The sequence below is a fragment of the Pseudorasbora parva genome, chromosome 14, assembly GCF_024679245.1.
Source record: "Pseudorasbora parva isolate DD20220531a chromosome 14, ASM2467924v1, whole genome shotgun sequence".
Taxonomy (NCBI): Eukaryota; Metazoa; Chordata; class Actinopteri; order Cypriniformes; family Gobionidae; genus Pseudorasbora; species Pseudorasbora parva.
In genome coordinates, this window is record NC_090185.1 from 25,648,243 (window position 1) to 25,664,323 (window position 16,081).

The 16,081-nt window shown below is 36.1% G+C and overlaps 1 protein-coding gene across 4 annotated transcripts; it reads right to left on the minus strand.

Annotated features, from left to right (window-relative positions):
• Positions 1–2,864: 2,864 nt before the first annotated feature.
• Positions 2,865–15,626, minus strand: lhx9 (LIM homeobox 9). 4 transcript variants are annotated; one of them, XM_067416074.1, is made up of 6 exons: positions 15,483–15,626; positions 12,645–12,855; positions 11,586–11,788; positions 10,790–11,145; positions 7,023–7,225; positions 2,865–4,341 (listed from the first exon to the last, which is right to left on the minus strand). In XM_067416074.1, the coding sequence occupies exons 2-6, from the start codon at positions 12,816–12,818 to the stop codon at positions 4,285–4,287; spliced, it is 993 nt and encodes a 330-aa protein (XP_067272175.1). In that variant the 5' UTR covers positions 12,819–12,855; positions 15,483–15,626; the 3' UTR covers positions 2,865–4,284. The 4 variants fall into 4 exon arrangements, with proteins under 4 accessions (XP_067272175.1, XP_067272174.1, XP_067272172.1 ...); XM_067416073.1 differs by lacking the exon at positions 2,865–4,341 and adding an exon at positions 4,694–6,619 and having other exon boundaries at positions 10,790–11,142; XM_067416071.1 differs by lacking the exon at positions 2,865–4,341 and adding an exon at positions 4,694–6,619.
• Positions 15,627–16,081: the final 455 nt, after the last annotated feature.

Genomic DNA, 16,081 nt, shown 5'->3' on the forward strand with positions numbered 1-16,081 from the left:
ATAGATAGATAGATAGATAGATAGATAGATAGATAGATAGATAGATGGATGGATGGATGGATGGATGGATGGATGGATGGATGGATGGATGGATGGATGGATGGATGGATGGGTGGGTGGGTGGGTGGGTGGGTGGGTGGACGGACGGACGGACGGACGGACGGACGGACAGACAGACAGACAGACAGACAGACAGACAGACAGACAGACATATAGATAGATAGATAGATAGATAGATAGATAGATAGATAGATAGATAGATAGATAGATAGATAGATAGATAGATAGATAGATAGATGTGCCTGTTTCCACCTACTTACCGACCTGCATGCAAGTCATTGACCTCTGAACCTAAATCTCTGATGTGTTATTTGCATCTGCTGCTGCTGCTGCTAAGGGTCACAGCGTCTCTCTCTCTCTCTCTCTCTCTCTCTCTCTCTCTCTCTCTCTCTCTCTCTCTCTCTCTCTCTCTCTCTCTCTCTCTCTCTGTGCGCATGTTCAGTGAGGACTGCTACATGAGCATGTACTTTTGACAGAGTAGGAGGCAGTGATATGCATACTTTCCTGGGATAAAAGGTGCTGGTGTGGAACTGCCACTGTATGGAAACACAACACACACACACACACACACACACACACACACACACACACACACACACACACACACACACACACACACACACACACACACACACACACACACACACACACACACACACACACACACAGGTGCCAGGCTGACTGTACACATCATCTGACACCGGGCTTCTTGCTTTCTCGTCTCAGCAGTGTATATGCAATGTACCTGTCTGTGTGCATGTGTGTGTGTCTGTGTGCATGTGTGTGTCCCTCTCTGGCTCACTCTACCGTGTCAGTCACACGAGCACCTGAGTCCACATCACACACATCAGCTGTTTACACACCATCCTGTGTTCTGAACCACAGATATTCGCTAGAGAGACACCATTGAGAATCCCCAGAGGAACAGTTTAGTGCTCAGAGGTTTCTCTTTCGTGGCTCAGGAGACTAAATGGAGACATGTTTCCCTTAAGCATCAACTTTGACTCTGATGTTTTGCCTATTACTACTTTTATATTACAAATACACAAATGAGACACAGTAAACTATAAAGGGAATGTGAATAGCATCACTCGTGAAAAAGAAGTGAGCTTAATTGTATTGAATGTGTACTCCAAACTTTCACAGTACTTTTTTAAACATACTTGCAGAGTATATATTAATAAATATTAATTACTACTTAAAGAGAGTACACATTTTTCTTAAGTAGAGTTTTAAAAAGTGCACGTTGTAATGTAAAATTGAAAGTTTTAGTTAAAAGTAAACATTTTTTTTAAAGTTTTATAATTTGCCACGCTTTGAGGATTAACATATTAAAGCACTTGTAAAATATGATTATCATTTTAACAAGTTTTATTTAATATTAGGCTACATTTAAAATATAATGCACTGCAACTTCATCATTACAAAAATATGTAATTACAAATACATGACTTTTATTAATATTATAATTAACCAATAATAACAGAAATATTACATGTAGTTTACTATAATGCTTGTCAGTACATTTGACAGTATTTAATCATATTTCAAAGACAATATAAGTAATTTTATAATTACATGTGACACTATACGTAAGCTACATAAGTGGGTCAAAAAAGCAGTTTAATTGCAATCTAATGTAATTACATTTAAAATAATCATTTTAATTGAAACATGCAATTAAGTGTCATTCAGTTCGCATTTAAGTATTTTTTGAAATTATATTGTTTCCGTACACAGTTTTCTTTTTAAAAATGTAGGCCTAATTCTTTTTCATTAGGGATAACATTACCGTAGCTTTAGTATTCGGTTGTTGATGAATTTGATAAATATTAGCGTTCATATTGAGATTTCTGACTTTAAATCCCACACTTTGGTAATCTAAGCAAATGTTGAAACTGTATTATGTGTTTATTGATATTTGATAAGCATTTGTTAATCTCATTGCCATCTGAAGAAAATATTTGAATGTTAATCGCATAATCGGTCTTCATTTGTCTCTAGATAGATTTTTATAATTTTTGTACATCTGTGGGGACATAAGTGTCAAATTTGGAAAACAAAATATTTAATTTAATTTGAGAGTGAATAAATGAGGAGAGATTTTTCATTTTGGGGTCTCTTTAATAGGCTGGTGTGTTTTTTTATGTTGTTTTACTGTATAAATAAAAGAACATATTAAAAAGTGTTTTTCTGACATAAAATCAGTGTGTCGTAATAGCGCATGCTCGTGTAAACAATCACAAACCTTTCTGATTCGTCATGCAGTTGGTTTTCGTGTGTATGTGTGTGTGTGTGTGTGTGTGTGTGTGTGTGTGTGTGTGTGTAAGAGAGATTTCCATATAATCGCTGTCGGCAGGGGAGGACAGCATTCATCTTCCTGTTTGCTTCTGGTTATGGTGACCGTCCACTCCTCCAAGTAAAATAAATCCATCATCGCCTCCTTTTGAACCCTCAAGGTCCCTTGTTTTCCTGAGAATTCCCTACGGTCAAGGGTGTTAAGAGCCTCCTGTCTGCTGACGTAGCCCACAGCACTACCGACGACTAATATGACGTATGGTGAATTTAAATTTATATAATTTAAATGTGATCTTAGCCAAAAGGCAGAGAAACTGATATATATATTTTTATTATTATTAGAGTGCATGGGTATAAATACATAACCATATATACGCTTATAAACCCTGAAAACGTGCATGTCTAGGCCTACCTGATTTGAGGATTTGACACTTGAAATGACTTCCGTTGTTGTTACCTACGGAATCAGTCACATTAAAAGGTACACTGTCACTTTTTCTTTCTTTTTTTCTCCAAAATTAGGCTACATCAGGAAACCATCTTCCAAATGTTTTGTCTTATCCTGAATCATAACGGTAAGCTACATTGTATAAATGTTTATATTCGGACTAATTTATACCGACCGCTGCGGAGTAGCACATAAACAGACGGAAGTAGCTCCGGCTATAGTGTTCTTCCGCCAGACGCGTGCAGTTTTTTTTATTAATTGCCAAAGCTCCAAAAGTTACAAATTGTACCTTTTAAGTGACTTTGGATGTTACCACATAAAGCACATTGTGTTGTATGACTAAACAATTTTAGAAATCATTGCAGAAATTGTCCACAGACTGAAAATAATTAGGTTTTTTGGTCATGTGATGTAGTTCGAATCTTGACAAGTATTCAACACTTTATCGTTTACTAGGCCCCCATGTGGCCCAATGCCCCCAAACAGAGTATAACACAAGCACTGTTTAATAAAGCTGGCTTTCTAGAAATTGCTACAATATGCATAATATTAAAACATTTAGGCCTACCACTACATCAAACATACAATATTATTATTTTTGGAATATTTCCCTCTTTTATTTATTATTTTTAACTAACACCACAAGAATGTATCACTAGAAAAATCAGGCTACCCAAAATACTTCTTTTTCTAAGATAACCAGTTTTTATTGTCAAATCAAGCATGCTTTTACTGACTTTTACTGTTGTTTTGTGTTAAGATTTTGGATTTACAAGGAGAATTGCCCTTTAAAGGTTATAGTACACAACAGACAACAAATGAACATCAATATAAAATAATATCAATCTGACATTGCCGTCAACAACATGAAGTGCATGCAAAAATCTGAATCTTTTTTTTCTTTTTTTCCTTTTTAAATAAGTTTTCATTTTAAATACAGCCATATGGTGTTCCTTTCCAGCTTCTCTTGGTTGGACATTTTGCTGCCAAGTTTTAGGAAGGCTGTGCGTTCATGATAAGTGACATTTGTTGCACAGGAATGTTTTACAGCAAGCAGAATTACAAGGTTGTGTTTGTGTGTGTGTGTGTGTGTGTGTGTGTGTGTGTGTGTGTGTGTGTGTGTGTGTGTGTGTGTGTAGACATGCATGCGTGCGTAGATCCCATCTCCTGCAGTCGCCTCTTGGAGCAAGGTTGCTCTGTTATGTATCTACAGTACTGTACAACTTATCTTTCTTTGCCTTTCTGCCTCATTTCAGTCGTAAGAAAAATATCCCGTTTGTTGTGGATTCTCTTACAAAGATGTTTTTAAACATTCAGTACCAAAAAAAAAAAAAGAAAAAGAAATTTGGAATACATATTTGGTAGATTTGGTACATTTTTTTTTTTTTTGTAGTTGTTTAAATCACTCTAAAATCTGATCCTAATATTGTCTTTGTCTTCAATGGTGAAGAATTCCGATCAAAGCTTCTTTTAATACTTTAGGGAATTTTCAAACGTCGTGAAGTATGGCTGTAATGCCCCAAGATTTGTTCTCCCTGAAAAAAAATCATAAAGTAACAATATATTAAACTACAGAGCAACCTTGCTTTGAGAGGTTTATGTACTAGTTTTTCAAAAAAAGGCTTTCTAGCATTCCTTTGCTGGTATTTCTGTATAAAGTAGCCATGTTCATGCATTAAAAAGCATTTTTTTCTTGACTACAGGGCTTTGGTTCAAATCCATGGGGCATTACTTTAACAACAGAAACAGAATAAAGTCTGAAATCAATGTCAAAATGAAAGCAAGACAAGGTTCGATCTGTTATGTCGTGTGTGTTTTTTGGGTGTGAGCAGAAGTTTAAATCTGAAAGCAACACAAAAATGGTTTGTGTAATGAAAAATAAAACGCTTGTAAAGCAAAGTAGTTTTATTCACACAAATTTAATAAGATATAACAACTGTTTGGTCCATAAATATTTAAGGGGAAATAGTTTCTATACACCATCTTTTTTCAAGAAACAAGGAAACATGGACAATCTTGATAGAACACGTACTGTACTATTAACACGAAGATCAATATATATGATTCTCGGATTTACCAACTAGTTCTGAAAGAGTGCACAACTGCCTTCTATGACATCGCCACCCCCTTGTAACAGAATACACCATTAAAAAGATCTTCAGAAAAAATCAGATGAAAAACAGAACAGTACAAAACTAGTGAGGCGTTCCAAGGATGGAAATCATTTAACAAACAAACATGTATCTCCTGAATTTCACAAACTCTCTTCCAAGTCGCATAAGGCACATAGTAGAACTGAGTTAAGCATCTACTTCATGAAGCAGATCTAGTGTACCACTTTGTTCTACAACAGAACAAATTTGTCATCACACAAGGAAATGTTTCACCCTAGCGAGGAGCCCCGACCGTTCTCCAACTTGAGCCGTAAATCTTGTTGTTTTTTTGGTCTGTTCGGTGGCAGAACATTAAAGGGATAGTTCATCCAGAAATTACAATTCTGCCATTTACTCACCCTCATGTTGTTCCAAACCTTGTGTTCTGTTTAACGCAAAAGAAGAGGTTTCAAAGAACGTTGGTACCCAGACAATTGACGGATATTATTTTCCCTACTATGGAAGTCAGTGTGGGCTGAGATCTGCTTGATTACCAACATTCTTTAAAATATCTTCTTTTGTGTTCAGCAGAACGCAAGGTTTGGAACAACTTGAGGGTGATTAAGTGAACTATCCCTTTAAAAAAAAAAAGAGGGGGAGGGGGGCAGAACAAAACAGGGTGATGCTGTCTTTTCCAATTAACTTCCTGTTTAGCATTCACAAATCACTCATAACGCTTCCTACTGGGCACCATATTGTCACTGAGCGTTGGATATCTTCATTCAAAACAGTTGTTCCACTAGTTGAGGCCCGGCAAGCGATCCAGGCCACCTTGTGATCTGATTCGCACACATCGTGGCAAATTAGGTGGTAACGTTTTAAACAATTACCGCCGTTATTTGGTATTACAGTCCGGCATCAGTGACAAAACAGACCTATTGAGGTCACAGCATGGCGTTTGAGCTCATGGGAAACATTCCCATTGTAAGCTCAAATCATTTTGGAAATACAACTGGAAATGCGGACATACTTTTTCTTTTTCTGTGGCGGGTATTTAATGTCTGAAATTATAAAAAAGTTGCTGCCTTAAATGTTTAAGTACAATCAACTTGGATGTTTAAGTCATTTCAGCTTAAATTACAAACAAATTGTTGAATCTTGTGTAACTTATAAAAAGTAAGTTGAAATTGCTTTTGATGAGTTAAAGCAATGTAAAAACATTTGTACTGTCTAGAAATAAAATTAACGTCAATTGCAAATGACATGACAAATCAATGACAAGTACTACAAACTCAGCTGCCACGCGGTTGCAAATGCTACACATTTTAGTAGGTCTCGTCTTACATTTCCAAAGGTCTTTCTGTGGTCGCCAAAGGTTTTTTTTTTTTGTTCTTTTTTTTTTTGTGGAAAATAAAAATAGAATCTGAAAATAAAGGGGGATAAAGACAAAAACAGCAAATCCGTGTTAGAAAAGGTTTGTCAAGGTAGTTTGTGGGGGGCTCCCAGATTCGTGGCTGTCCAAACTAGAGGTCACTGATGTTACTACGGTGATAGAGGGATTGGTCAGGTCAGTTAGTGTGGTGGCCGTGCTGGGTGGGCTCAGAGCACCGCTGTCGGAAGAGGGCGGCGGAAGTGACGTGCCGTCAGCCTTATCAACACCCCCATTCTCCTGCCGCAAAACGTTCCTTCTGAATTTGGCCCGTGCGTTTTGGAACCAAACCTGCAAACCAATCCCAGTGTCTTTACTCTTTTTGTGTTTTACTGCGAATTATTGTCATATTTTGCCTACTTATAAGTCATATCATTTCACATCACAAAGTTAATCACTACTAAACAATGCCAAAGTGAATCAGGCCTCAGGCCTCAACTTTTGAAAGGGATTCTACTGGAAAACATGGACCATCAATTTGGATTTTTTTTCTCTTTTGGTGCACAAGTATTGCCCCTTGAATTAAGCCTCTATTTAGTATAAAAGTTAAACCTTTTGCCTTGCAAAATGTCTAACATGACATAACAAAAGATAAATGATTGATGGATTAAAATGGAAAGCAAAAAACTCAGGGACGGGATGAGAAGGTGTTGGTGTGGATGTGAAATGGAGTCTATTGTGTGGCAACGCTTACCTGAAGAACTCTCTTGGTCAGTCCTGTCTTTTGGGCAAGCTGTTTTAAGTCCTTGGCGTCGGGGTTGTGGTTTATGGCAAAGTAGGACTTCATGGTGCGAAGCTGATGGTGTTTGAACGATGTACGCATGCGCTTGGTCTTCTGGGAAGGAGGGTAGGATTGCTGATCCCGATCCAAATGGTCCGCTTCGTTCTCGTTACAACCTGAGTGCCGGAACAAAGGCGGAAATAAAGCAATGAGAAATAAATGAGTAAAATTGGACTTCAAACTCTACATTGAGGATTCAATGGAGTACAATGAAAACTATACTGCTGAAATCATAATAAATTGCTTACTGGACCACAAATGTGACCTTGGACCACAAAACCAGTCATTACAGGTATATTTGTGGCAATAGCCAACAATACATTGTATGGGCCCAAATGATCCATTTTTCTTTTATACCAAAAATCATTAGGATATTAAGTAGAGATCATGATCCATAAAGATATTTTGTAAATTTCCTAACATAAATATATCAAAAATGTATTATTAGTAGTAATATGCATTGGTAAGGACTTCATTTGGACAACTTTAAAGGCGATTTTCTCAATATTTGGATTTTTTTGCACCCTAAGATTCCAGATTTTCAAATAGTTGTACCTCGGCCAAATATTATCCTATCCTAACAAAACATACATCAGTGGAATGCATATTTAGTCCGCTTTATTCAGCTGTATAAATCATAATATTTTGTGGTCCATTTTTGACTGGTTTTGTGGTCCAGGGTCGCAAATTTCATATTTAACTTCTTAAACTCTTAAAAATAAAGGTTCCGAAAAGAGGATTTTCTCAGCCATGCCAAAGAAGAGCCATTTGGGCTTACAAAGAAACCATTGAACAGGAAATTATTTATTAGTGTGAAGAGCATTTTACAATTTTAAAGAACACTATAGAGCAATATAGTTGGTTTAATTTAAAACCTTAAAAAGGTTGGCACCTCTTTTTAAATTGTTGAGTTCATTGAAATAATAAAATTAAGGAGATTGGTTGTTATCTGAACCACATTAATTATTAAATGTTAAGTTGATTTGACAAAATATAAAAAGTTGTGAAACAAATCATGAAATATTTTTACATTGAAGGTTCCATGGATGTTAAGGGTTCTTCGTGGGACCATCAACGCCAATAAAGAACCTTTATTTTTTGTAAATATAATAATTTAAATCACATGACGAAATTTATTTAAAAACACCTAAAATCAAAACAACTGCTTGCCAACCTTTTGTAATTTATTACAATAATCGTCTGAAAATTTTGCAGGATGAATTGCGTCACCTTCGTTTGATCTAAAATGACTGTGCTTGATAATTTATGAAGGTATAGCTATTAATACCTGTTAACTACGTGCCATGAATGGCTAAAATGATTTATTAATCAAAAGTGTCAGTTGTAGCGTATATGTTAAATCGCTGCTCTATTTGATTCATTAGGTTGGCTAATTAATCCGAACGATGCTCATTTCACCCGTTTGTATTTACAGCAATACAAACGAAAACTGCACAGCAAGAATTCATTTGAATTTATAGATATGAAGAGAACAAAATGTTCTCACGCGTGTTGCCTTCACGCCTTTTTTGCCACCAGAGGTCTCTATCTACAAATATCTAATAGCAACAAGTCGACTGGTGCATTGGTTTTTAACGAATATAAAACGATTAAATGCTATGCTAAATTATATATAATTTTGAAATGCTAAACAAACAGTTTAAAACTAGCTAATAATTTCCATTTGAAAGCAAATCATTCTGAAGGCTGAAAAACACCAAAAGGTAGAAAACAAAACCTAAAATGATATGAGAAGAAACAAACAAACAAAAAAGCTTAAATAATAAAAAAAACAACGAAAACGACAATAATAGGCCTGAATAAATAAAACTGTCAACAATCATCAATAATATCGCGGAAGTCCTATTAGCCTACCTTGAGAATTATTGTAACTGACAACCGTTTAATTTTGTAAGACAAACTACAGCTATGATAAAATATTGCAAACTTCACAATACGTTAGTGTCTGGATAAAAAAAACGAAAAAGAAAAAAAACCCGAAAGAGTTTAAAGGCGGAGTGATGCGCGTAAACGTGCGCTCGCGCTTGTGTCCTGAGAACAGCCATGACCTTCAAGTGCCAGAGATTCCGACGTCACATTCAATTAACGGAGAACAATTAACAGGCAGATTACCCTTATTTCTCTCCATTCATGAAGAACGGCAGAAACTTGGCACACAAAGCCACATTTTTCCAAGCAGACAGTAATTGTAACAGCCAAAACAAAACAGGCGCAGCGGGGATGCGTGATGACGTAGGCTTTGTCTGAATTCAAAAAAGTAGAAAAATTAGAAAAAGCGAGTAACGGGAAATCATGACTGGTATAGGAAGGCAGATGCAGGCCTGTGGGCGATGGATTTACATTGCTGTGATGCCTGCACGTGGGGCTGGGTCACGGGTTCACTCCTTTGAGAATTTCAAATTAGATGTTTGATGACGCACTAATGAGCGAGGCCTATAATTAATCAGATCCATTCATCAAGACGCGAGCGCGATATGCATTTTACTGGTGTCGCTAATACAATCTGACTAATGATTAAAAAAATAGGCCTACAAAACAATACTCCTTTGTTATGCAGAGCATATCCCATTATTTTATTAGACTAGGCTGTTTTAATACTGTAATAATTTTAAGACAATGTCGGTGTAGGCTACAATGGAGGGTGAACAGTTGCAAGACATTTTAGGTAAATTCGCGATAGAGCGCAGTTTGTGTGTGTGTGTGTGTGTGTGATGCTACAAGCATTCTAAATTTAAAACAATTTGTAATGCCATGTAATAGGCTAATAATAGACATTTCACTTGAAAAGTGAACCTGAAAGTGGGACAGCTAGCTATTGTTTGCAGACATTACACTAAAAACTAAACATCTTTATGTATCAAGATGGTTATTGTTGGAACATTGTGTGATCTACAATGACCACCTGATAATCCATCTGATCTTATCTTGACCAGCTTGGACCAACTAATGACCATAAGTGACCAGCATGAAACCGTGAAACAGCCACCAGCTAATCTCATGTCTATGCAGTATTTATGCAGGCTCTATTCCTTGTATGACATGGTTTATGCCATGTTCCCTCATAACAGTATAATGATTAATGATCATAATCCCACAGAACAAGTTTTAAAAGTGTCTCCCTTTCCCTGAAAGACCATGTCCCACTTTAACATGGTGCTCCAAAAAATTTTTTGCCATCAAATACTGTACTGAAATTTTGCATGTAGTGCAATATATAAAATCACTAAAATAGGCTATACACTGTAAAACATATATATTGTTTAACTTAAGAAAAGTGAGTTATCCGGTTGCCTTAAAACTGAGTCAATTGAAATTTAAAATTTGAGTTATTACAATGGAGAAACTCAAAATATTCTGTTATCTGAACCACATTAATTATCTAAATTTATTTGACAAATGATAAATATTACGTGATAACACATAGAGAGAAACGCATTTAGCTTTTCATAATTATTAGACTTTTGCATTTGATTGCTTATTTTTACTGAACTTCCTCCTGGTTTTAAGCTAGTGAAAATATAATCAATGTTTTTTCGAGGGCACACTTATTCACATCTTATGTTGCTAATTAAACGAACATCGAAGGATATAAAGTGCAACCAAATAAATTGCATCCGTCCATTTTGAGTAGCCCAAAGTCCATTTAATGCACACCTCACCTGAGTTGTAAGAGCCGATGTCTATCCCCATCGCCGGACTCTTCCTCTTCCGCGGCCTTCCTTTCTGCACTGTGCCGGTGCCGTTAAAGTAAGGTAGCGCGAGCCCTCCGCCTTTGGCCGCTAATTCAGCGTAGTTTAATTGAGGGTGATACTCTCCCTGAATAAGGGTCTCAAAGTGAACCCGGCAGTAAACCAAGTTGTCTTTCATGCCGAAATGGTCACCCGTGGTCAGTGTTTTGTTGCATGTGGTGCAGGTGAAGCAGCTCAGATGGTACACGGAGTCCCTGGCGCGCATCACCATTTCCGAGGCGGAGATGCCGAGGTGGCAGCGGGCACATCTCTGCACGGAGAACCTTCTGGAACAGCACACGCCATTTATAATCAAAATAACCTCTTAGATTGGTGATAACGTAAATTGGGTTATTAACAAACATCACACCACGCTAAACAGATCGAAATCGCATGCACGTGCAAATAGGGATTTTAAATGTTTCGAATTATTTTAATAAAAGTGATGATATTAAAGCAACAAAATCATTTTGGATTTCCTTTAAATTCCATAATCACAACTTTTACGAATTAGCCTAAACGAATAATAATAATTTAAAAAAACAACAACAATGCATTCAGCATGAATTAATTCGATTTATTAGATTACTTTAAGTGTGTCAAGTTAATCGCTCAAACTCGTTTATGGGTCAATGGCTTACACTGGCTGTGGTGTTTAAAAAAAGTTACTAAGCAGGGCCTACTAAACAGGCCTAATGCAGGGTTTAAGCCTCGAAGTTAAACTTACCTGTAGTAATCCTCTTTGCAGTAAATGCTGCCATCCTTCGCGAAACACGTCAGCTCGGATTCAAGGGCCAGTTTACATTCACAACACTTGAGACACCTTAAATGCCACTGTTTATCAACGGCGAGTAAGTAGTATCTGTCGGAGATTTTCCCACCGCAGCCGGCGCACAGCGCGGGCTTCTCTGGGCTCATGGAGGGCATAGTCTTCAAACAAAAAACAAAACAAAACAAAAACCAAAACAAAGAGATGTGAGTGAGTGAATGAATGCGATCATCAAAATATAGCACAGCAACTAAGTTTGACACTAGGCTATAGATTTAGAACAAAAGTTAAAAATCAAACAAACTAACCTATATGGCTTTATATATATATATATATATATATATATATATATATATATATATATATATATATATATATATATATATATATATATATGCCTATATATTTTTTAATTATTAGGATCATTTTTAGAGTGCGAGATAAATACACCAATTTATTAAAATGAGATATAATGCAGTTATATATGTTCTATAACCTATACAGTGTATCTTACTCTAAAAATTCGAATTTACAAAAGTATGAATATATAATAATAATAGCCTACTAATTACTACAATTATTAGCCTGTGTGTGTGTGTGTTTGTGCATGTTTTGGCATATGCAAAGTAGCTAGCCTACTTATTTGTTGTAGTGTTATTTATTTCGTGGTCTTATAAGAAATTATGTTGCGTTGTGACAACCGCTCAAATTAAGCCTATATAATATTTGTAAGAGTATAGCTAAAATGTTTTGATTTATTTTTGTATTTATCCATCACTTTATATTTTACTTACAAAATATAATGGTAGCCACGCCAGATAAACAATTTCATATAAGCTACTTTTGAAATCTTTTATAGCTAATATGACTTTTTTTTATCTGTTTCTTGAGGCCTGCTAATCTTGCATAAACGAGCATCGTGCATAAAACTCATTTTCGCTGTGTTGTGTGCGACGATAAGGAGTTCGGGGAGATTTGCTCAAACGGAAAACACACGCTAAAATGCCCAAATCTTACCGTTTCTCGGCCGTTCATCTGGACTGTTTTAGCCAGACGAGACTCCGTTTTGGATCTCCTCTCCATCTCCTCCATGATCCCTTGAATATGATCCCCAGAGATGCCGTGGAAAAGCATGGCTGCTGGACGCAATGTGCAACTGCTTTCTTTCGCCTTGCACCCCACAACTTCCATATACAGCTTTCCGGATCCTTAAAACATCCGAGTGGATCTACACCAACAAATTCACACAAATGCAATCAATACTTAAAAAATATAGCCGGTTGGAATTTGATGGATGGCGCAGGATCAGTCTGGAGAACAAGTCCACTTTCTCCAGTGTCAAAAAAAGTATAGTCCGGACGATATAAGGCAAAGCTGAAGTCTGAAGGATGTTTTAAACCTGGTTTTTCAGATAGTCCCAATCTCCTACAGGGGATCCGAATGCTTGAAAGTCAGGTTTGGGACTGTGTGTGTTAGAGATCCTGTGTCCTATTTGTGAAGAGAGCAAACGCCTGCCCAGCTCGGGTAATTGGGTAGGAGGAGTCCTCCCTCTCTCCAATGCCACTGATTTCTATTCACCAACAAAGACCTGTCACTCTCTCTTCAAACCGATGGTGATGGGCAACACGAGCTTGGAAAGCACTTGGTACAGACCTTTTACTTCTTTTTTAGCTGGTGTTTTGCCACTTTGCCACTTTTTTGGGGATGCTTTTTTTCTTGTAGTTTTTAGCTTGTGCTTCTAATGCGCGTAGTCTAACTGAAGTGTTGAAAAGTGTAACTTAATTAAGTGTTGAATCACAATGTAAGTCATCTGACCTCTCTAGTTTTGTGTCTTGTTGGGAATTTGGAGAATTTGGGAAATTTAGGAATTTGGAGATTGGGAAATTGTATTTTGGAGTTGGTTGTTTGGTTTCTTATCGTAAATGATGCAACTGGAAGCCTGTTATGTGTCATTTATAATTAAATGTATATCCCTAAAACAGTACAGTTGTATATTCTGTTTAAAAATTTGCATGCACATATTTTGTATAATATATATATATATATATATATATATATATATATATATATATATATATATATATATATATAAACACACACACACACACACACACACACACACACACACACACACACACACACACACACACACTTTAAGCTGATAAGACATTTGCACTCTGCACCTTGTATCTGCACTGCATAAATTCAGTTATAATGTATTGTATGCCTAAATAAGAAAATGTAAAACAACGAGCACAGTGTGTGACATTTGTAAAATGCAAGTGGACTAAAGTGGAGGCATAATTTAAAAAGTTGTCAAACTGCTTCATCAAGGTGTGTATGTGTGTGATGGTCTCTTTCTCTTGTTTGCGGGTGAAAGAGAGAAAGGAGAGCGAGGGAAGGGAAGGGAAGGGGGAGCGAGGCTGCTGGGAGGAGGAATAAGCAGTTGTTTACATTCTTTGATTTTCAGATGTCAAACGTCAAATGAATCTCATTGCCACAGATTCTGTTCTGTACGAAAACACACTAGGAATGGTCTAAAATTATATTTGAGAATGGTAACAATTACCTTCTTGATAGCAGTCTAAATCCAATTAGTCGTGATAGTAATTATATCTAAGGCAGCATGGATTATGTAGGCGATATTTTGCATCTCCTACAGCTTTTAAACTGTAACACTCGTTTCGCTACTTTATTTCATGAATTATTGCAGGATCATTGCCTTATTTATTAAATTACACAGGCCATTTATTAGATTTAAATTTAAATAATGATTTGTGTAAGCATTGTAGCTAATTATCCTTTTTTTTGGTTTACAATTTTTTTTTTTTTTTTCGAAAGTCTATGTACAGCCGCTTCTTTGTGCCATTTTATCTTTTTATTCAGTCTAGTATGTTTATTGTTTTAATTAGCCAATCAATATATTCTTCTTTTCCATGCACTCCTCTCCAAAAAATATTCATAAATTATTTAAGCCATTAGAAGATATTAATAAATCCTGATATTGAGTAGCTATAGGCTACATCTCATTAATACAGCTTACAATCGTGCGGTTATTTTTTCGTAAACCTCATAAAATCGACGGAAAATATTTATCTCACGTGTATATAATATGTCAGTCAGAGACCAAATGAGCTTTATGCGTGTTAATTTGGTCCCTCTGAAATCATGTCAAAATCTGATCCTTTTAAATGCCATACAGCAGCAACTTTTGCATACAGGAATACGAAGCAGATTACATTGAGTCTTGAGCTTGCGTACTGGCTAATTGCTTTATAAAAACATTTATGTTTTCTTCAGAAATTAATTTATCGGAAAAAAAAATCGTGTTTTTCAGATGTAAAATTTTTAACCATCTAATTATTTTACTAGGCTATATCCTTATAGCCTACGCGAGGAAAAATGATTACAAGCAAAAATGAATCAAGTTTTAGTCAATTTTATCCAAAAATATCCTAATCTGTGCTCTCTTCTCAAAGACCATCACATTTTTCTTTACAAACGAAAAAGGTAATCAGTTAAATTACTGTTATATTTAGTTTTATTGTATCTGATCACACAAAATCGAGATGTTAATAGGCTATTTTAATCGAATAGGGAAACATCTAAATATTGCTCATATCGAATCAGGCTTCAATATGTACAGTGATATTTAATTCGATTTCGTATTTTCGCCTGCATTAACTTTTACCTGTCTCACCTGCCCTATATGTGCAAATTGAAGGTCTCTCCTCGCCCACTACGTATACGTACTCTTTTCGAATTATTGTGGCAAATATGCAAAGCAACGTAAATTATCCTTTACAATGAGAAACAGCATATTCACGTATCTAAGCAATTCAAAAGTGTTTTTACCGTGAGCCGCTGAGCGCCGTCCTGAAGCCCCAGCAGTGCTGCGGTGAGAGAGGGATGGATGAGGGTGAGACACGAGCGATCCTACCAGCAGATGGGGGCTGTTCCTTGTTTCTCGCGTGAGTGTCAATTATGACAAATCCTGCGCGAGCACTGAGTACATCAATTGTATTACGCACAAGGCCCCTTTCGGGATGTGTTGGTAGAGGATAGATATCATTTTCTCTGTGTATTTACTTAATGTTCTTCGTTAAGCAGTTTTCTCACCTTGAGATTATGCGTGATGGCTATTCTTCACTTGACAGACAGTATCCCCCATGATTCTTTTATATTTTCAGCTTTGACATAGCTGATATCATCTGAATCAGCAGGTTATTAGTTTGATAAGCAACTAATGCAAGATCCATGCAAGCTTTTAAAAAAAAAAAAAAAAAAAAAAAAAAAAAGATAAGTTGTAACATTTTAATTCATTTGCTGGTTTGAATTAAAATTGTTAGCATGAAATTGAGTGGCTTAATTATTTTGAAGCAAATTATATATATATATATATATATATATATATATATATATATATATATATATATATATATATATATATATAT